General features: G+C 35.0%; 2 protein-coding genes across 3 annotated transcripts in view; both read left to right on the top strand.

Moving 5' to 3' along the window:
- Nucleotides 1-617: 617 nt before the first annotated feature.
- Nucleotides 618-19,234, top strand: LOC306862433 (alpha-2,8-sialyltransferase 8E-like; the record flags this gene model as incomplete). Of its 2 annotated transcripts, XM_079405240.1 has the most annotated exons (9): nucleotides 946-1,076; nucleotides 6,247-6,354; nucleotides 7,866-7,964; nucleotides 13,163-13,255; nucleotides 13,505-13,591; nucleotides 13,742-13,886; nucleotides 15,364-15,476; nucleotides 15,565-15,657; nucleotides 16,839-19,234. In XM_079405240.1, the coding sequence occupies 9 exons, from the start codon at nucleotides 946-948 to the stop codon at nucleotides 17,299-17,301; spliced, it is 1,332 nt and encodes a 443-aa protein (XP_079261366.1). In that variant the 3' UTR covers nucleotides 17,302-19,234. The 2 variants fall into 2 exon arrangements, with proteins under 2 accessions (XP_079261365.1, XP_079261366.1); XM_079405239.1 differs by lacking the exons at nucleotides 7,866-7,964; nucleotides 13,163-13,255 and having other exon boundaries at nucleotides 618-1,076.
- Nucleotides 19,235-22,127: 2,893 nt separating this feature from the next.
- The window catches only part of LOC306862695 (lipoxygenase homology domain-containing protein 1-like), a gene marked incomplete at both ends in the record, with an annotated part of 30,130 nt that continues 28,483 nt past the window's right edge, over nucleotides 22,128-23,774 (top strand). Inside the window, one exon of the mRNA XM_079405614.1 lies at nucleotides 22,128-22,416. Coding sequence (XP_079261740.1) covers nucleotides 22,128-22,416 — 289 coding nt within the window. The remainder of the gene's footprint in view (nucleotides 22,417-23,774) is intronic.

Here is a 23,774-nt window from a genome sequence, read left to right as displayed (position 1 = left end):
ACATTTTAACAGAAAAATAATGCTATAACAAGAAAATGCACAGTAAAAACGTTTTCTAGGTTTTTCTATACTGTATTGTGAAAAAGTATATAGTATATGCCATTTTATTTAAAAATACTGTAAAATTATGTGTTTTGGAAGTTAAAAATGAATTAATAAAATTAAATGCCCTTTTCAAGCAGGCCTCATATATATATACTTGAAAAGGGCATTTAGTTCCTCTTAATAACAACAGCAACAATAATAATTATGGGAAATTTGGTTTATTTATTTGGAAATTTATTTATTATTTAACACTTTACAATAAGGCCACATTATTTAATATTAGTTAACATGATGTAACAATGAAAGATACTTCTAAAGCATTTATTAATCTTAGTTCATTCCAACATTTATTAACATTATTAAAATCGAAAGGTATCTAACATTATTTAATTGAAGTGAGTTATAACATTAACAATGAACAGTTCGTTAACAAAGATTAATAAATAGCCTACTGTAACACATTGCTTGCAATGCCTTACTTAGCTGATAAAATGTATATCACTGCAAAGCCCCAATAGATCCTCGTGACCCTGCATCACGTTTTCTACGGGTTGCATGAACGGTTTGATGCCAGAGTCTGCAGTCCCTCGATCGCTGCCTCATTGGTGCTGATGAGAGGGAGTGGAGCGCGTCGACGCGTTTGAGACGCGCATTCTGCAGGAGCGTCGCGTGATGCGGGTAATGCGAGATTTACTACACGTCCACATATAGACGATAGACCTCAATGGGCAGTTGTACCCTCGCTATATCTGACATACGCACAGGCAGGTTGCTCAAACGCGATACTGAGCAGCTGCTATGGAGACTGAGCGCGCATCGGCGAAGACGGTAAACACGCGCGGGTGTGACTCGATGTGTCTTCTGTAGGGCAAACGCCACCGTGGGTTTCTCTTCTGAAGGATGGGCTACTCAGATCCGACATCTAATAGAGATCTGTTGGGAAACAGATCCCTGTGTTTTATTTTCATATGTGCTTTTGGACTTGTCACTTTATTGCAGCAAATCCTCTATGGCAAGAACTATATTAAAAGGTAAGGTGATTATTTTATTAAATGGTGCATAATGAAAACAATCTGTGTTCTATGAGGGTATATGTGGATGATAAAGCAAAATAGCCTACAGTAATGGATCTTAGTCATATAGCACCCATATTGCTCCAAAATCTCTCGAGTTCCATTAAATCATGCCATACACAGTCCCCTGAATGACTGTCTATGCAGCAAGATGCTTAAATCTGTTTTTCTTCTTCCTCTGTGTTTATTTTTCTCGTCTTGGTTTGTTTTTCTAGCTTCAGCCCTTTAAACAGCTCATACATCTTGCATAAACCTGTGTGACAGCAAAAAAGCCATATATTGCAGAACCTTATCATAAGCAATTGCGTCTATAAGCTGTGAAGAAAAACTGGAAGACTGTGATGTAGCCTCTGTATTTTTTGCATGAGCACATAGCCTAGATTCAAGCACTAGAAATTAATTATGCATTTAAATATGGTGGTGTTTCGTAAGACCCAGATTTCATGCCTTTTTTGGGGCCACTTGCATCAAAATGACATCATACCAAGCCGAGAATAAGTCCCGGAAGGTGAATCATTTTTTTTTTTTATTTTTTTTTCGGGAACGGAGGTGAGCAGAGTGAGATGGCTCAGCATTGCGAGGGTGTTTGAGTGTGCGTGTGTGTGTTTGTCTATGTAAAATGGCGTCTCTCGTAAGAAGCGCCCCCAGTGCATTATGGTTCCTGCGTCCCAGCAGATGCCCATATGCTGAATTAGAGCTTTCTCACACTCCCACCTGAACCCCCCTCTTGCGTCTCACACACACTCAGGATTCATGACATCAGAGCCTGACGGCTGTGGATTGCATGAATGCTGTTCTACCTCGTATCTATTCTGCTGAAGTGGAGAGAAACAAGCGTAGGGGTGGGTGAGTGCTTTTGGCTTTAACTGCACCTTCAAACCCAGCAATGAGAGTAAATGGAGACCAAATGGAGACTTTTGAGTCTTCTGCTTTTCAGATTTTCTTCTGACAAAAAACCCTACATCTCATGTATGTCACCTAAGGGTTTCAGAACAGTGAATGAAAAACTAAGATCAGATTTTTACTCTCATTGAAGAAATCATTATGAAAATGAACTCAAAACCAAGCAACAGTCTCAATATGAAACATTTATCTCCCAAGACCAAGTTATCTGGGTTATGCCATATGTGACCCTGGACCACAAAACCAGTCTTAAGTGTCAATTTGTCAATACATCACATGAAATCTGAATAAATAAGCTTTCCAACGATGCATGGTTTGTTAGGATAAGACAATATTTGGCCGAGATACAACTATTTGAAGATCTGGAATCTGCAAAATACTGAGAAAATCGCCTTTAAAGTTGTCCAAATTAAGTTCCAATGCATTTTACTTATCAAAAATGAAGTTTTGATATATTTACGGTACTAAATTGACTAAATATCTTCATGGAACATGATCTTTACTTAATATCCTAATGATTTTTGGCATAAAAGAAAAATGGATCATTTTTACCCAAGCAGTGTATTTTTGGCTATTGCTACAAATATACCCCAGCGACTTAAGACTGGTTTTGTGTTCCAGGGTCACATATATATTTTGTTTGCCAAGGCAAACGCTATTTACTACTGATAAATGGCCGAATGGTAGTTGCTAGCCTATATTTCTGGTTAAGGATTTGAACAAATCTCAAACCTTGGCAAATAATAAAAAACGCTCCCAAATCCCATTAACTTGAAGAGGGTGTCAACTTTCAAGCCATATATGGGTATTGTAGTTGAAAATATATAGTGAAAATATTCAAAACAACTGCATAGAAATGCCTTTACAATCAACCCTACTGAAGAAAAACCCCCAAAACAAAACAATAGCAACCCTCACAGAATTTGTAATGGTTATAATGTCTATAATGGGAATTGTATTGGTTTTAATGGCAACTGTAATGGTTCCTGAGAGTTTCTACTGGTAATTTGTTGCCTATTGGTGGCATGTTAAATGGGATGGCCAAAACAAATGGTTAACAGTTAGTGGTTAGTAATGTTTTTAATGGTATTTTTGTGAAAACCATTAGAACTTCTTCAGCAGGGAACCACAAAATGAATCTTGCCACCATGCTTTACGTATTCAGATCCAAACTGTATTTACTGTTCAGTTAGGCCTACTGTATTTTGTTTACATTTTCGGAATATGTCTCCCGTATATTGACCACAAAGTAGTGTAGATGTGAATACGAGAAAAAAATGGAGGGTTTGTCTAAAACGGTAACCAAAGACTTTAGATACTTTGCAGTAACTGTCCTACTTCAAGTACTCGCGCATGTGCATTAATGTACTAAACGTCTGTTTACAGCGGCGGCGCATCACAGTTCCCAAATCTAAAAAGAAAGTATTTAATAAGAAAGTAGCTAATAATAATTAACCGATTTCAAGTTGTCATCTTGAAATTGTTGGGATAAAAATACCACGTAGGATAAAGGTAAGAAAACAAGTCTTTATATTGAAATAATCGTGGAGACTTCACGCAAGCCTAATATTATCTTCATAGAATACATTCGACGCATTAATGTAGTCTGGTTAATACACTGAAGACTCTTATGAACTGGTCATTTCTAGTGAATCAATACATACCACTCTCACTAGCTAGGCTATATCGGATCGGATATTTTATTAAATTGTTCAAAAGATTCAAGACGTACTGATTTGACTCTTTTGAATCTGGAATCTCAATCCAATCCGAATGAACTCTGCCAGAGCGGTTATTGAATATATTTATAAATGAAGTGCAAATTATGATTATTCAAAAGCTTCTTTTGTTTTGTAATGACATGTAACCACTGATCTATAGATATATTCTCTATCAGTGCATGTACACGTAATTCCTTCCATTTATATCCATCTTTTCTTTTAAGTTTTTTCTTTATAACCAATCAATTATTGTCTAAATATGAAACATTTTTGTCCAAGTTCTAGGCTATGGGTTTTACTTTCTTTTTAATGGCGTTTACCAAGGCAAATGCTGTTTATTATTGCTAAATGACCAATTTATGATCATTTCAAAGTGTGTTTTGTGTAATAATGACATGTAACACATACTGTGCCTTTTTATGTAGGCTGTTGTAAAAGTAATCTTTGAGAAAATACAAAAATATTCAGCCAACCCTGAGCACCACTCACATTTTCTTTAGAAAATGTAAAAATATAGTTTTATACATCTAATTATTGGATTTTATAGAACTTGTACTTACTGTTTGTCATCATTTGTGTCTATTTTTAATCCTCGGAGAACATTTTAATGGAAACACCTGAGACGCTTACATGAATCATGAGTGAGAACACAATTAAGTCTTATGTGCTATGAAGGAGCGACATCTGAGTGATCTTATTAAAGTCTTATTTTCATTTGCATATGTGTGAGCATGTGACAGTCAGAAGTTATTTTGATATTCACACCTCAGATTAAAGCAGTGACAAACACATTTTTATTGTAGCTCAGGTACACGCCAGACTGGCTGCTGCTGTGAGACACTGACAAATGCGTGCATTAATAATGCATCCACAGAACTGAATAAAACAGCCTCTTAATTAAATGCTTAGAATTATTAAAAACACTTTATGCTGGAATTGCCTTGTAATATCATTGCAAAAAGTCTTAAAGCTGTCAGATTGGAGCGGAGTTACAACTAAAAATAATATCGCACCGAACTGGCCAGGACAAGAGGTGATTGCTGCATATGAATCAAATACAACAAGGTTATTTTATTACATGTTAGCTCCGCATACACTGCTGCTAGATTTAGGATCTGCTTCTGCAGTCTTGTGCCAGGCTTGACATTCCTCTTTGTCCTGGAGATATTGATTGGTTAAGTGGCTGTGCCATGCAGAAAAAGTATTGACATTTAGCTGCTTCTTGAGCTGTGACCTCTTCATTATCTACTCGACTGCAGAAGCACATCTGTCCTTCATATGCACCCTCTCTCTCCTCTTCCCATTAGCAGCTGAGTTTGCATTTCTCGTCCTGGTCAGGAAGTCGAAGAGCTAATGTCCACATTAAATTGATGCTTTTAAGGACACGTAGAGAATGGCTGTGCATGGACTACAGGGACTAGAACTGCTTTAGGACAGCAGATTTAAAAATGAAATCAAAGTTTTGTGAGGTTTGGTCCATGTCTGTAAGCTTTTAAACAATTTTGCTTGCTTTTTTCCAATAAAATTCTGAAACTGACTGACATCGGTTTAGTACAATTAGTAAATTTCGTTATAGCTAATACATACACTAATGCAAGTTTTTTCATCCTAGTTACATATTCACTTTTTATTATGATTTTACAATATGGTTTAAAACATCAATGTCTTCCAAAATGCCTGTAAATAATCAGGATTATTGCAATCCCTTTTTCTTTGACATTTTGCCAGTGATTTAATCCATAAAGCTTGAGCGCCAGTAAGATTACTATCCAGAAATATGCAAAATAAGACCATGTTCAACATCTGTCCTCAGTCTTAAATATTTTATAGACTAGTGTTCAAACGTTTGGGGCCAGTAAGACACATTTATTCAGCAAGGATGTATTAAGTTGATCAAAATTGACAGTAAAATGATTTATAACATTATAAAAGATTTGATAATAATTGATTGATCATAATTTATTTTGACATTTTTACAGAGAAAAGATCTAAGGTGTACATTATGTGTATCAACACTCGTTTTTTCAAAGGTTTGTTACACTTCCAAATGTATGAATGTCTTTGCATTAGATAACACAATAACAAACCAAGTGACCTTTAATTTAAGGAAAGAAAAGGCAAGCACACTTGACTAATTTACAGCAAAAATGGCTCATAAAAAAAAATGTTGTGGTGCATTTGTTTGCAGATTTCACTTGGTTTGATATTTTTGTCATCTAATGCAAAGAGAAAGATATTTTGAAGTATCTAAACACTTTGGCGTCACTTTAGTGTACATGTGAAGTGCAGTTGATCTGATGGTATTTGCTGTTCAGGATTGCTTCTTTATCATGTCACTTTTTCAAGATTATCAGTGGCACTCCTGACATCATACACCAATTTTTACGTTCTTTGATCTAGCCAAACCAATGAAAAACTCTTACAAATCTGTGTGTGTTTGACATTTTCTGCTGCCTTGAACGAATACATGAAACCTTAAACGACCTGCCTCATTTTCTCACTAGTGGGCAACAGTTTTCCCGCCTCAAAGGAGAGGAGGTGGGCAACTGGAGCGGGCTCATTAGTTACCCCGATGATGGAGGGATGAAGCCGGCCAGAAATGGGAGGAAAAGGTACAAACCAGCACAGAAACCTCTCAACAACACCACCAACACTCTAGAGAGACAGTGAGAGAGAATGCCACATAGACAATGATCAGCCGCTTGCATGTCTGGACTGGAGACACATCCAATCCCATCAGCCAATCAGACGAGCAGAAATACGCAGCTGTGGCAAATCAAATTTATCAGAGCCAATCAGAGGACCAGGACTGATTAGAGTTTCACTTGTAGATTTCCACAGCAATGATTGCTTCAGGACGTATTTTTCCCATTCGCTTTCTCCAAAACCACCCGATTTGAAACGAAACAAGTGTGTGTGGTTTTGTTCATAATGGAATAGCTTACTGCATACTGTACAATATACGCTGCATACTAGCAGTTTCTGAAAGTGAAAGCATTTGTATGTCATGCACTGCAAAAAATGATATTTGTGTCTCGTTTTGCAGGACAAATATCTAAGCATTCTTAAATCAAAATAAAAAAATATCTGCCAATGGGGCAAGAAAAATAATATTGTTCTCCCTTTGAGTTAAGCTTATTTTTCTAACCCTACTGGCAGATTTTGTCTTTACATTTCAAAAAGTAGCATGCTACAGTTTGCCACTAAATTTGATATTGCTGCGTTGCATGTTCAGTTTAGCGGCATTCAATCGTGTAGGAGAATATTGTGGTTATTATGCATTTTCATTCAATTTTGTGACATTTTCCCATGCTGTTTGCTTTATTATGTATATGGCATGTTATATGCGTGTCGAAATAGTAAAATTAGTATGCTTTTCTGAACAAAGCCACTGTACCTAATTGGAAATGGACTACATATTCCATAAAGCATCGCAAATTACAACTGAATCCTAAGCATATAAGTATAAGAAAATACTATATATTTGAATACTATATACTATATACAAGCATATAAGTATAAGAAAATACTATATACTGGAAGTTTATGGCAACATTAAAATATATAAACATTATATTTACTACATTATGATTAAATACTGTAGAAATAATGCAACATTAAATATGTAAAAATTATATTTATTAAACATTAAATATGAAACAAATAATAATATACTATTATAATTGACATAATCTGCATTTAAATTGCATATGTATGCCGAAATATTATGATTCGTGTTAGTATGCTGTTTTGAACAAAGCCACAAGGGTAGAAACTATTATATATTCAAATTTCAAAGTTTATCGCAACATTAAAATATGTACAAATTATATTGATTTATTTCTGATGAAAATAATATAAATAATAAAATATTATTGTTTATATAATATTTAATTTAAATTGCAAATGGTATGCACACGAAACATTATATGTATTAAATGATTAAGTATTAATATATTATTTATGAATATGTTATTAAATAATAATAATTTATATTTAAATGCGTTTTCATTTTCTGTGGAGGAAACGAATGGGATTTTTACATTGGGGAACCCTGCTCTTGTGCTCTTGGACAGGAACTGAAGGGTCATTGAACCTAATCCACTTGTATGCATCTTGACAGATGTGTCCGTCAGAATTTTCAGCATTCTGAAGCTCAGAGCTCCGTAGTTATCACGCCCTGCCTAGCTGATATTCAGAAGAAAAAAAAAGCAAAGAAAAGGTAGGCCACACTGATGGCATCTCCAGTTCACCTCCTTGCCAAATTTACGTCCCCCCTTGAGGATGTCTCTTCGTCTTTTTCATCTGGTCTGAGAGGGTCCGACTGCTCATGCTCAGTGCTCGGCGCACCGCCGCTCCGTTTGTGCATGTTGTCTGCAATCTTCCATCCACCCTCGACCTTTGACCCCATCACCCCCTTCCCCGCTCCCTGAAGTTGGGAGGCCTCCCTTGTGTTGCTATCATGGGTCCCTGTTCTGTGTCCCATCATGCATTTCTGAAACCCCTCCACACCTCACCTGTGTGTGTCATGAGCACACTTGAGTGTGTGTGTGTGTGTGTGTGTGTGTGCACGCAAACGGTTTGTGTAGTGGAGTATGTGTGTGTGTGTGTGTCATGTGACTGGATTCCCGCTTGCACATTGCACCACCTCTCTCTGACCTGAAAGATTTTGTCTTTTCGATTTTCTTTTCATCTAAATGATCACGGAAGATTGTAATGTGTCATCGGGGGTGTTTGACTGATCACACATAAAGAGCGCTCATGATTACCCAGTGTGCACCTCTTCAGGCTACAGCACAGTCACATGTCATGACGTCACTTCAGTCAGAGATGTATGGAATCGCTAAATGCGTTTCACTTTTTTCTTCTGCCTAGTTTTTCATGCTCCTTCTCTTTCTTTCTTTCTTTCTTTCTTTCTTTCTTTCTTTCTTTCTTTCTTTCTTTCTTTCTTTCTTTCTTTCTTTCTTTCTTTTTTTTTGTCATTGCTCTTCATTATAAACCATTATTTTAATTAATTAGCTTACATTTACCTTCCATAAGTTGGGTGAAGTTAATGGCATTGCTCCAAAACCACTAACCAGCATCTTATTTATTATTATTATTATTATAATTATTACAATAATTGAAATCATAAAAATATTTTGAATATTATTATAAATAAAAATGGAATGAAATCATTTGAATAAAAATAATTGTTTATTATAATGATATTATTATAATTATTGTTGTTGTTGTTTTTGTTATTAAATACTTAGCCCATTATTTTACAGTACATTGGTATTATTGCAATAATAGTATCAATAGTATGACATGGTATCATAATAATGATAACATAATAATAATAATAATAACAACAACAATATAATATAATAATGCTGTTTTTAATAATAATAATTATTATTAATAATAGTAAATAGTAGTTGAGAAAATAACTATAAAATAATGACATAATAAAATAAAAATATTTTGAATAATTATATTTATATTATGAAATAATAATATTTGCATTTAAATAATAATATATTTAAATAATAAAAATCATGAATAATATGATGAGAAAATTGTCATTTTAATTTTACGTGATTAAGAAGTATGGTATTTTTTATTTTTAAATATATCATTTTATATTATTACATAATCAGTTTTTTTTATTTTACAGTCCAATATTACTGAAATAGTAATATATTAAAATAATAATACATTTAAATAAAAAATATGTAATAGTAATAATAATAAGAATAAATATTCATATTGAATGTGTGACATGTTTTCCTTCTTTTTTGTTCTTAGTTGATCACATGCCTGGCTAATGCCACGATACAGCAGCTAAGATGTGATCTCAAGGCAGTAAACAGTTCAAAAAGATTTTGTTACTGAACAAAGCTGTTAGGATGGAAAACATCATTTAAATCATGTTATTATATAACAAAGAAGAACATTTAAAAAAATGGTGAAGTGTCTGTAGCCTTTTACATAAAATAATCCACTTGAGTCTGGCGTAATAGCAGCCATTAGCATGATAGTAGATAGATAGATGGGAGGCCTTTGGCTCTGCGAAGGCTGTTAGCAGCCATTTTGGCTCTGATTTCATTTACAGTAGCAAGCCGTCCACCATTAAAGTCCATTTAAAGCCCATTAAAATGGAAACATGGAGCACTGAGTATGTTTTCATAAATGCTGTGCCTGAGACAAGTCCGAAAATGGCAAACAGACATATAATGAGAAACACACTTCCTGATGCAGTCTACTTGCTCATATTTTACAGTTCATTCATTTAATCCATGTTTTTAATGCATATTTTCTGTATTTCTGTTTCACAACCAAGGTGAGGATTCACATTTCATCCATTCAAACCCTGCTGCCTCTCCTCATTGTGGTGAAACTGCTATTTCTTTTATATTTCTCATCAGAGCATCAGAAAAGACAGTTTTAAGCTGAATGTGTCTTGCGTAACAGCGGGAGCGAGTCTTCAGAGCGGCTTGTCAACAATCCTCAAGTGGAATTCCTATTATAATTTGGAACCAATGCAAATGTGATCAAACAAGAATCCTGTTTCACACCGCACTATAGGGAGCGTAAGCATTTCTGCTCACCAGAGTCAAACAGTGAGTGAGTAGTTCACTGTTTCTATATTGCAAAAGACTGAAATGCTAAATAGGTTTCCAGTGCATTTTAAGTGAGTTTTAGTGCACTACTACGCATGGCACAGACAGGCTGTTAATGCTTCAACCCAGTGATTCTTATCTGGTGGCACAAAAATACTTAAAATTATTGTGGTTCTCAATTCCAGTCCTGGAGGCCCCCTGCGCCACACATTTTGCATGTCTCCCTTATTTCACACACCTAATTGAGATCATCAGCTCGTTAGTTCAGCTCATGGATCTCTTTCCTAACGAGCTGATGATGTTAGCAGGTGTGTTAAATAAGGGAGACATGCAAAATGTACGAAGCAAGGGGCCTCCAGGACTGGAATTGAGAACCACTGCTTTAAAATAAGATAAAAATCAAGGTGTAATCTGCTATCACATTACTTGTTTTAATTCGTTCCTTCAACTATTTTTATGTAAGAACCACAATTTTCAAGCATGATCTTGGAAAACCTGAATATACGAGTGAATATTAAAAGTGTGATTTCTAGACCTGGAAAAGTCATGGACATTACAAATTCATAAATGTTAAAAATAAATAAATACGTTTTTTTAAAACAAACAAAAAAAACGAGTAATAGGCATATGTTTTTGTTTGTTTTTTTTGCAATTTGCCACAATCTCAGTGTTTCTCCTTTTACCCCTAGACCATCTTAAAAGGGTCGTAACAGTTATGTTAAGATCATAAAATGTTTTTTTAGGTTGAAATTGCTATTTGTTAGTATTTATATAATTCTAAAAATATATTTAAAAACAATCACAAAACTAAAAAATTGTGGACAATCATTGAACAATTTTGATAATAAATAAATTAAAATAAATATGTTTTGTACACACTCAAAAAAATTATTCATTCTATGAACTCAATTTAATTGAGGGCAGGATTTCCATCCAATAAATATGTGTAGCCCCAACTCATAAAAAACTAATTAATGCGATGAAATGTAATTGAGTTGGGCCAACTCAATTTTATCAAATATAGTGTAAATGAAATTGATACATTGAAGTGATTTTTTTTTATTTTATTTTTTTTATTCTTGTTGAACTAAAACGTTTAACTGGAAAATAAATTATCAGGCAGACATCCTTCTACACTCAAAAAAAAAAAGAAAGATTTGTTGGATTTACTTAACTTTAGGCATTAGCATAAGCTGGTATTGTTTCATCCATGGCATGCCCATAGTTGTTTTTTTTATTATTAAAACAACTTTGCTTCATGTTAGGAGGTCCTCCACTCAAGCACATGCTCTACACTTTACTAAAATGGTAACCCCTCAAAACAATAACATACCAGAAACTCTTTTAAATACAAACATAAAAGAGCATTAAACATTAACAAGTCTCCCAATTTTATCATCTGAATAAAAAAATGCCTAAAATAACATTTTATTTCAAGATTTACTCTGCTTATCCAGCCCTGTGCAAAGCATGATGGGGAGGGGAAATCCACTTCCTAGTTACACAAGTAAAATCATTTGTTATTTCAAAATGAAAATATTGAGTTGAGCCAAAACGTAACTGTTTCAAGTCAGTTTAACACAATGCAATTGTATAAATGGGAAACTTAACATATTGGTGTTAAATGAAAATTATTTTTTAAAATAAACTGAACAGTGTTGGATAATCATTTTTTTGAGTGCAGATTTTGCTATATATATATATATATATATATATATATATATATATATATATATATATATATATACACATACACTGCCCTCCAAAACCCTGGCAAAGTGTGGTTTTGGACGATATCAGCATAAATCCTTATCATTTTTTGGTGCAAATACATTAAAGTAACTTGACATTATCATTGAAGACCAGCAATAAAACATAATAATGGCAATATATACATGTCAAAGTCAGCCATGCCCCTTTGCCAGCTGTGATGCCTGGTTGCTGGTTTAAACTTGGCCCAGGTTTTTAAAAGATTTTTGGGTCTGCACACCTTAATACTGTAGCTTCAACAATTGATTGCCAATTCAAAGTCAATGTTTGAATAAACTGACAGCTCAGATGCCCAGATTATGCAGAGCTGTAATAGTTACTAATGATGGATATTTTAATGAATCGAAAATTTAAGTTTTTTCTATGTATAAACTGTTTATGTAATAAAATATGTTTTCGTAGTTTGTGTTGTCACTTATCAGTGCAAAATTATCACAAATTAAAAAGGATTCATGCCAATATTGTCCAAAACCCCACTTTTCTAGGGCGTTTCCAAACTTTTGGAGGGCAGTGTATATATGCTGTCAAACGATTAATCGCATCTAAAATAAGATTTTGTTTACATATGAGTGTGTACTGTGTATGTATATAAAAATATAAACACATGCATGTGTATATTTCAGAAAATATTCTATGTTTATATATTAAATATATTTATATGTATATACATGTAAATATTTTCAACATATATACTGTATGTGTATGTATTTATATATACATAATAAACACAGAACACATATAGAATGTAAACAAAAACTTTTATTTTTGATGCGATTAATCACAATTAATCGTTTGACAGCACTAATATGTATATATTATATATAAAAAATATCTTAATTGAGTCTTAAAGGATTCATGTTTGATTCTATTAGGTTTGGTTCCAAGTTGTGAAGGAAATCCACTGGCATTTCTTCAGGATTGTTCGACCAGTCTGCAGAGGCGAGAGCGTTCAGGATCTTCAGTTAGGTTGTCCATGCTGGAAGCTCATCTTGCAGTGTGTGCGCGTGTGTTCAGAGGACACGTGTCTGACTCTGTGTTCTGGCAGGTATCTGGAACGCTCCGAAGGCTCTTTAGAGTTCAACTCCACTTCCTGCAAGGAGCTACGGCAAGAAATCACAGATGTGAAAGTACTGACCATGTAAGTTTCTCTCTCGGATGTCTGTCCGTGTCCGTACAGAGCAAGCGTTCCAGCGGGAGTCAGATTTCCTGATGAATGTCTCGTCTCGAAGGACCAACCCCGTGAAAAGAGCATCTATTTAAAGAAATACAATATCTGAGCAAGAGCACCCTCTCCTTTCCATTCCTTCCTAAAGTGGCGTTTAATAAGGAAAGCTACTTGTAGCTGTGACTGCTGCTGTTTAATTGGCTGTATGTGTGTGTGTGTCAGGGTGAAGACATCAGAGCTGTTTGAGCGATGGAGGAACCTGCAGGTGTGTAAGTGGAAGCAAAACAAGGAGGAGACAGATAACTTCAAGTGAGTACATGAAGATTCTTCTCTTTTATCTCCCAACTTCAGCACAGTCTTAATGGGATTTCTTCGTTGAAACAAAGGAATGATGTCATCTCCAATAGGATTCTTGTGTGGTAATGAAGCGATGATGTCATCTCTCCCCCTGTCCAATAGAATGTCTCTGTCCCGTTGCTGCAATGCCCCCTCTTTCCTGTTTACCACGAAGAGAAACACTCCCTCGGGCACCAAACTGCGTTATGAGGTGGATACGAGTGGAATCTTGCACATCAGCCCGGAGATCTTTAAAATGTTCCCTGATGTGAGTGTGAAATCACATGAGCTGTGTAGATGATTCCTATTGGAATTTCATCATTATTTAGAACCGATTCGTATTGGAATATGCTGAATAGTCTCCTTGTTGTAGGATCGTTTAGAACACATAATTCAGACAGGATAAAACTATTTAGGAGATCAAAAAATATATATTTTAGATTAAACTTTTTGTATTGCCTTTAAAATATTTTAAAATGCATTATTCCAATGTACTAGAAGTACATTTCTGAATAAATTCTAATTATTAATATTCTGGACCTTTAGAAATGTTTAATCCTTTTTTATTTACATAAGATATTTATTTGATTCTTTTGGTTTGATGCAAAGTTATATTATATTATAATGAATAAACTTTAGGTTTGTGGCCAAATTATATTTTATATTATATATTAAATTGTATTATATTATATTTACTTTTTTAGTAGAAATGCATTAATCCAATATAACAGAAGTAGATTTCTGAATAATTCTAATAAAAAATATCCTGTATTATATTATATTATTATCTTTAGATTTGTGGCCAAATTATATTATTTATATTATATATTAAATTGTATTATATTATATTTCCTTTTTTTTTTTTAGCATAAATGCATTATTCCAATATAATAGAAGTCGATTTCTGAATAATTAAAAAAATATCCTGTATTCTATTCTATTCTTTTCTATTCTATTCTCCAAGTTTGAGGCCAAATTGCAATATTTGTATATTATATTATATCACGTTATTTTATTATATTATTACATTATTATTATTTTATATTATTATTATTATATTATATATATAATATAATAATAATATATAATAATATATTTTATATATATATATATATATAATATAATAATAATATATTATATATTATTATTATATTATATTATTATTATTTTATATTATTATTATTATTATTATATTATATTATTCTTTAGGTTTTATGCCAAATAATTTTTAGGCCAAACATTGTATAATGCACAAAGGCTTTAAGTAAAGTGTTACCAAGTTATAATTAAAAACTACATAACCTCGATCAAAGAAGAATAATATTAGTTAGTTCATATGATTCACAAAAGATTCAGTTAGGATTTATTCCAAATTCTAGCAAAATTCCAATAGAAATCCTGAGTAAATTCCATACGAATTGTTTAACTGCAGTGAAATAGACTGTAAATCAAAATGAGTGAATTGACATCTGCATGTATGCTGTGATCTGTCTACACACACACACACACACACACAACTGAATCTCTCACATGACGCAGACACACCCTGATGAACATTACCAATCAAGCATCCTTATCCTTAAGTATCTAGACAGCCGTTACCTAGCAACCTCTGCAGTGATCACACCCTAGAAACTCTATGCCTGCAACAGTTGCTAAGCAACCATCTCCAAGTAATCATCCCAGTAATCCCATTTGGGTTGCTCCTGTCCTGTTTCTGAATGTATTCTGTGCTCTGACTGCAGGACATGCCCTATTCCAAATCCCAGTTTAAGAAATGCGCCGTCATCGGGAACGGCGGCATCATTAAAAACAGCAAGTGTGGACGAGAGATCAACGCAGCTGACTTTGTCTTTCGGTAAAATACTGTTGTGTGTTAGTTTGTTTAGGTATCATGGGGATATATAGAGGCATCTGCTAAACGACATGTCAAATCTCTCTTTCAGATGTAATATTCCTCCCATCTCAGATATGTACAGTGAAGATGTTGGATCTAAGACTGACCTTGTTACAGTTAATCCCAGCATTATAACTGAGAGGTACACACACACACACACACACACACACACACACATATGTTACAAATATTTAATATAGGATTTGCTCATATTGTAAATACCAATGTCTGGGTGAATCTCACAAAAACATGTCCAGGTTATATTTAAAAAAAAACAAATCTTCATTCATTCCTATTTATTTATTGTTTGTTTTTTGCCAATATTTACCCTTTTAATTTATTTAAAGAATTCTCAGTATATCCTGTTATTCTAATATAATAATCATACTGTAATATTTATTTATTTAAAAAACAGGTAGCAAAACAATGCTCATAACTTACAGGTAGCACAACAAATACTACCATGATGACTATACATACTTTACGATTTAATTAATACATATGTATCTTGAGAGTTTGCGGTGAAAATGTGTAAAAAAGGTTCATTTAAAATAAATTCTAATAATAAAAACTAATTCTAAAAAGCTTAATTTAATTTAAGCAACATTTAAATGCATTTATTAATTATTTGTTTAATATTAATATAATAATATTAATACTAATTATAATAAATGTTATATTTATATGTGACCCTGGACCACAAAACCAGTCATAAGGGTCGATTTTTCAAAATTGAGATTTATACATCATATGAATGCTGAATAAATAAGCTTTTCATTGATGTGTGGTTTGTTAGGATAATATTTGGGCGAGATACAGCTATTTGAAAATCTGGAATCTGAGGGTGCAAAAAAATCATAATATTAAAAAAATCGCCTTTAAAGCTGTCCAAATGAAGTTTTTAGCAATGCATATTTCTAATCAAAAATTAAGTTTTGATATATTTACAGTAGAAAATTTACAAAATATCTTCATGGAACATAATCTCTACTTAATGTCCTAATTATTTTTGGCATAAAAGAAAAATCTATAATTTTGACCCATACAATGTGTTTTTGGCTATTGCTACAAATATACCCCAGCGACTTAAGACTGGTTTTGTGTTCCAGGGTCACATATATTAATCTATAAGTTAATATAACAACAACAATAATAATATAATAAATGTATTAATATTACAGGTCCATCTAATAAATGTGTGCTGTAATTATACTTCATGCAAAAATACCTATGAATGATAATGAGGTCATTTTGCGTACATGCAGTTTGCGTTCCTGTAACACAACCACCGAGACACTAATTTTCTCTTTCTATTTGGACCAGGTTTCAAAAGTTGGAGAAATGGAGAAAGCCATTTTACAACGTTCTGCAGAATTACGAGAACTCTTCGGTGGTTTTGCCAGCGTTCTATAACACGCGGAACACCGACGTGTCGTTCCGCGTGAAGTACATGCTGGATGACTACGAGTCGTCCCGCGGCGTGTTCTTCTTCCACCCACAGTACCTGCTGAACGTGCAGCGCTTCTGGGCCGTGCAGGGCGTCCGTGCCAAACGCCTCAGCAGCGGCCTGATGCTGGTCACCGCCGCCATGGAGTTATGCGAAGAAGTGCATCTCTATGGCTTCTGGGCGTTTCCCATGAACCCCTCCGGAATCTTCATAACGCACCATTACTATGACAACGTCAAGCCCCGCCCCGGTTTCCACGCCATGCCGTATGAGATCTTCAACTTCATGCACATGCACGCTCGCGGCATCTTGCACGTGCACACGGGCCCCTGCAGGTGAAACCGCCAAGCATCTGTGCAATCTGATTGGTCCGTTTTATAGAGCTCCTCCCATTCACTGGCGCTACGGAACTCAGACTTAATACGTGCGTGTGCGCGAATCGCAGCCTTACTACGCGTTTTTACAATATAGTGTCGGGACAGTTGCAAAATGGTACGTGTTTCCTGTTTGGTGATTTTCCGTAATGGTGTAGCATTTGTGTATCAAAGCAGATATCACGTTTTAAACTTTGTGAGGAGGCGCCAAACCAGGCGCGACGCAATAAAGTGCAACAGTCGGTTCTGGGAGTAAAAAATCATTCATTTTCTCCATAGGGAAATTGATTTTAATGATAAATCTTTTAAGACAGACCCGTTGTGAGCACTGAGGTTATTAATCGATGGTAAATGCTTTTGTTGAAGCCACCTGTTCGCATTAATTCAACTTATTTTAAAAAAAATAATCATGTTTAAAGGTGCTGTATATAATTTTTTGACTACTAAAACATAAAAATACTATAATGTTATAAACATGCTAAATTCACCTGTGTTTCAAAACAAAACAAAACAAAGCTACAGCCAGTTATTCTACTTTTAAATGTGCGTTCTGTGTCGGAATGTCTGTTTTTGTTTTGGTCTGTGTGACTCTACCCACTGCCTGTTTACCCAACTGTATCTCAACATCCCGGGTTGCCAGTTGGCAAAAAACACAGCATGTTCCAGCCACGGAAGCCAGCAAACAAACTTGGTCAGAGATCACAGATTCTACCAGACCTAAAAAGCCTCGGCATCCACCTGAAATCTCTGACTAGAGGCATATTAAATGCGGATAAATCGACTCATTAACTTACAGTGTGAGGCTCCTTGCCTACCATTGTCAGTTGTGCTTGTTCCTGTAAGGTGCCCATAATCTGTCAACCCGCATGAGCGTTGAGTATTACATACTGCATCTTTAATATCCTCAAAGTTTGTAATGTTGTGATTCACCTTGTTGCTTGTTGGTTTGGTTCATGGCTTATACTGCTTTAAAAAAAAATCCCTATGGGGAAAATGAATGCGAAAAATAAAAGTGGGCGGGCTCAAATGCACTCTATAAAGCAACAATGAGAAGTTCTATCTCTACAATTTCTATTTCTGCAGAGTAGCCCCACCCACAGTGGAATCTCATTGGTCCAAATCCTCAGTCCTATCAGTTGTATATGAAACATAAAATATATATCACAGGCTGCGATTGTGTCACGTTGTGTCTGGTTAAGACAGATGAATCCACTCCAAACATGGTTTAAGACCAAGTTTACTGTTCATTAACAACCACATCAGTGCATAAAAGTAGACTGAATTTGACATTTCAGTTGAAACATTTATGTGTAATGGTAAATACATGTTTAACGCACTGGTTCTGAAGGAAGTATAACTTTGTGTAATCAAATCCAACACAGTTGTTTATGTCTTTCTCTCACGCACGATCTGTGATTGAGGTTTTAGTGTGTTTTAAATCAACTGATCATGTTTATAATGCTGAACTTTATATACTTTGTTTTCAGGTTGCTTGTTTATGATATTGTGATAAAAATGTAACATTATCACTTTACCAAGAAACTGACTTTTTAAGATTAATCAAGATCCTGATTTCAAGAAACTTGAAGACATCTTAAAGGCATCTATCTATCTATCTATCTATCTATCTATCTATCTATCTATCTATCTATCTATCTATCTATCTATCTATCTATCTATCTATCTATCTATCTATCTATCTATTTCTTCAGTTGCACAACAATATCTGTCACATAACTGATCAGTTATTCTATTTTTAATATTTATGATATATTTTTCATGCATTGTTTTTTGTTTTGTTTTTGTCCCGTCATTGTTTTAACACAAATGTACAGTTATTTGTCAAGCCAATAAAGCACACAGATCTGCTTCTAAGCTTTGTGATGCTCTTTAAAGTGAGTTTTGTTGTGTTTTATATTCATTTTAGTGTCTCAAACAAAGAAGGGTTCTCTCTTTATGTCTCTCACAGATATCCAGATTTGGTGTCGGGTGTTGAGCCAGCAGTAAATAATTAATCAGTTTCAGAGATTAATTAGTGGTAATCAGACAAACATAATTTGATTTCTTTGGAGTTCTTGGACACAGACACACAAACCGAATGAATTATGTTTTGTAGGTATAATTCCCAGAATTTAATTGAGGAAAATGCTACAAGCTTCCATTCAATAATTCTTCTGTGATGGCATTTCTTTGTTTCATTTACTGAATTTTTTTTTTTACAGTGGACAGTAGCTTCATTCTAAAAACATAATTTAATAACCGTTGCAGCATCTACAAAATATATAATTTTCCTTTTTAATGAATTTCAATCAATTTATGAAATTAAAATAAATTTTTCAGTCTCAGAGAATTCAGATTATGTGAATCAGAGAACGAATCATTCATTTGAATCGGTTCTTTTCAATGAATCACTTGATCCGGTTTACAAATCGGACTGGACACTAACAAGAGGGTCAGATGTAAGTAGGCCTATATTAGCTGGTCAGCTGACCTGTTTGTTGTCTCTACAACAGACTGTTTAGTGAAGTGTGAATTATTTAACATATGGTGTGTGTTCTGTATGTGTCGCCCTACACTCTTAAAAATAAAGGTGCTTAAACGGTTCTTCAAAGCGATGCCTTTAGTAAGGTGCTTCATGATGCCATAGAAGAACCTTTTTTGCCTAAATGGTTCCATACAGAACCTTATGAAGTACCTTTCTGTTTCATAAAAGGTACTTTGTGGCGAAAGAAGGCTCTTCAGATCATAAAAAGGTAAGAAAGAAAGAACCTTTGACTGATTGGTTCTTTGTGGAACCAAAAATAGTTATTCTATAAGAGTGTGTGTACTACGTGAGTACAAGGAAAAACACAGTGAGTTATTTTCTTTTACATGAATAGGGATGGATGATGGTTTGTTGTGGTACAGGGTCAGGACTGGAAATTTCCTACCTACAAACATAGCAAATCCTGAAACAAACACACACCATCCTTGTTGGTAATTTGTTGGCATCTGAGGGAGGGAGAGATAAAAACGTGTGTGTGTGTGTGTGTGTGCGTGCGTGCGTGTGTGATCAGATGATAGCAGTATCAGGTGTTTGTAATATAGCTAATGGCAGGAGTTAAAATTAACATGTCGTCTCAAGAGAATTTAAAATTGTTATTCACACACCACACTTCAGAATCAACAAAGACAAAGCAATGCACATCTAAATCATGTTCCCACAAAAATTAGCATTAGCATTAGTTTTCCTGTCAGTACAATTATGCATTTGTTTTTCATATAATTTCTCATGGTGCAATATAAATTGTCTATAGTGATTGGTAAATCAATACATATAAATACATATAAGGTTTAACAGACCTATCAGTAATGTTTTGCAATGTATGTATGCCATAATTTCCCAGTAGAACTGTTTAGGAAAAATCTTTACAAAAATGTAATAATAAATGTAATTTTATCTTTTTTTAGGCTAGTGAAAACACTAGTGTCTGCAGAAAGAAAAAAAATACCTCTCTGTTTATCCCTGTTCAAGGGTAGACTATGACTTGACAACGACTCAGAACACCTTAGCGACTATCCAACACATTAGCAATGCCCTGGCAACCACTCACAACCCTCTAACATGGTAAAAGTGAGTTTTGAACAGCCAAGAGAATGTAAAAATCTGTCGTTATGAGCTGTTCTTTATGTTTATATTCACACACAAGTGTTTTAGAGCGACTTCTTCCACTTGCGTTTTCAGCCAGACGGCAATTTGCCTAAATTAGGAGCCCGATCTTCTTTATTGCCTAGGTTGGGTAAAGCATGTTAAATAGTTTGACCACGTTAATCCAGTGGCACTAACTTATTTATTTGTGTTAATGAAATCACTGTTAATAATTTACAAGTGTTAGTGAAGCGTCTTTAATTATCTGTTCTGTAAGACTCCCTCTCAACTGGTGTATCTTCTTTCTATCTCTCTCTCTGTCTGTCTGTCTGTCTCTTTCTTTGTTATAGTCTCTCTTTCTTTTACTTTTTCTATTGATGTGCCTTTGATTTATACATTGTGCATAAATGAGCATATATTTCCCTTGTCATTGTGTTTATGTTTTGTAAACATATGCCATAAATTTGTGTGCGCATATAAATGCACACTGTGCTTTCGTAAAGCGATCCCCAGACTATGAATAATAAACGCTGTGAGGCCCAGCCCCCTCTCTGTCGCGGTCCTCTCCGTTTTCATTTGCTTTCCCTCACAGATCATGTGACCACGCTGAGCACAGTAATTATTCATGAGCTTGGCACCGCACCGCGAGACCTAAGCGAGAGAGCCTCCGAGCTGAGGCCCCGCTCCAGCTGCACGCAGGGGCCCATCGGCCGGCGCGGGTCAGACGGCGACACCTTACACCGCAGACGGCGAGGAAACACTCACCCTCACTCTGCCACACTCCAGATGAATAAAAGATGCCCACAAAAGAGAAAAAACCAACAGAAACCGAAGAAAGGGATGACGAAAGAGAGGAGAAGGAGCCAACGGCGAAAGGAAAGAGTAAGAGGGACTCCAAAACAAGACAGAAGAGCTCAGAGGAGAAGACAGAAAGCACAGAGACACCTACAGAGAAGAGAAAAAAGAGCGAATCTGTGAAAGAGAAAAAGAAAAAGAAGAAAAAGGAAGATGTTGAGGTGACAGAGAATGACAACGGTACGGATGAGCAGAACAACAATGAGCCCATCAGCAAAGAAAAACGGACCTCAAACGAGGAACGGCAGGTAAAGAAAGAGAAGAAAAAGAAGAGTAAACCATCCGAAGGCAAAGAAGGACAAGAAGACATGGGGTCCAAAGAGAAAAAGGGCAAAGACGGCAAGAAAAAGAAGAAGTCGGCCGAGGAGGATGAGGACGCCATGCAGGAGGAGGCAGAGGAAGAGGAGGATAAGAAGAAGAAGAAAAAGGATAAAAAGAAAAAGAAGGGTTCCGACAGCGACGAGGAAAAGAAAGCGAAGAAAGGGAAGAAGTCAAAGGTCAAACAGGTGGATTATGCTGAGGTCTACCAGGAGGAGCTGGTGAACTATCACACGGAGGAATCGGATGATCAAGAAGATGAATTCAACAAAAAGAAAGGTAGACTCTGGAAGAGGATTCCCCTTCTATTCTTCTTTTTATTCTTTGCAGTCTTTTATTTGAAGTAAAGAGAAAACTAGATCAGCTGAGGTTTTCCCAAAACATGTAGTCAGAATTTAACGCATTTATTCATTTGAAAGGATAGTTTGCTGGAGAATGAAAATTCTGTCATCATTTGTTCCTCCAAACATGCTGTTATGGTTTACTGTGAATGAACATCACAGCAACCATGACTTTTGAGCTTCATGAAAGACAAAAAAAAAAAAAAATCATAAAAGAAGCCAATACTGAAATTTCAGAACTTGGAGAAGCTTATCAATGAACAACTTTCTCACACAAATCTGTCATACACCTTCTGAAGGAATTCAGTTCAGACGTTAGTTCTATTGTGCTTTTGTTGTCCTTTTTGTAGCTTGATAGACATGATTATATGAATTGTCCTCCAAAATGTCTCTTTTTGTGGTTTCTTATTGGCTCTGATGGTTTAATATAGAATCCTTTGAATGCATAAAAGCTTCTGGAAAATGTTTCTTCAGATTATTAACATTTTCTTCACACTACAAAAAAAAAAGGTGTTCACATTTGGGCAAAAAACGCTTTTGGAAGCTTTACGCAGGTTTGGAACAACATGAGGGTGGATAAGTGTCAGATTTGTCATTTGTTGATGACCTATCCTTTTAAATTAGCAGATCGCAGTTGGTGACTTGGTTAAGTTTAGAGCCACAGCACCCGACCTATACTGTCAAACTGTCTGTCTTCTGGGGATGAACTGGCTTTCTCTCTCTCTCACGCTGCGTCTGTCCGTCTCTTTCTCTGCTTTCACTCTCAGTCAGACACCCCCTCCTCTAGGTTTCTCACAGGTTGGATTTCTTTTAACCCTGGAGCATCTCTTAATTGATTACTTGAACTTTGGAGGTTGAACAACGAAAGCTGAAATAGACAAAGGAGGAATGGAGACAGAAATAAAGATTCTTCAATGGACTTGCTATGCACTCTTAAAATAAAGGTTCTTTATTGGTGTCAGTGGTTCCACGAAGAACCTTCAACATCCATAAAACCTTTCCAATGCACAAAAGGTTCTTAATAGTGGAAAAAGATTATTTAAATGTTCTTCACATAAAAAATTGGGTTCTTTTAAGAACTCTTCACTGAAAGGTTCTTTGAGGAACCAAAAATGGTTCTTCTGTGGCATCGCTGTGAAACCAACCTTTTGGAACCTTTATTATTAAGAGTTTATTAAAGATTTTCTTGTTGTTCTTCCTACAATTCTAATTGGAACTTTATGTTTAGGGGTGTCAGTAATTGATTTGCAGTAAAATTCTGATCATTCTTTTAACGTCCAGTCAGAGAACCTTCCG

This window comes from Barbus barbus (assembly GCF_936440315.1).
Source record: "Barbus barbus genome assembly, chromosome: 43".
Taxonomy (NCBI): domain Eukaryota; kingdom Metazoa; phylum Chordata; class Actinopteri; order Cypriniformes; family Cyprinidae; genus Barbus; species Barbus barbus.
Note: the sequence above shows the minus strand (reverse complement) of the source record. Positions and strands in the feature narration are given on the sequence as shown.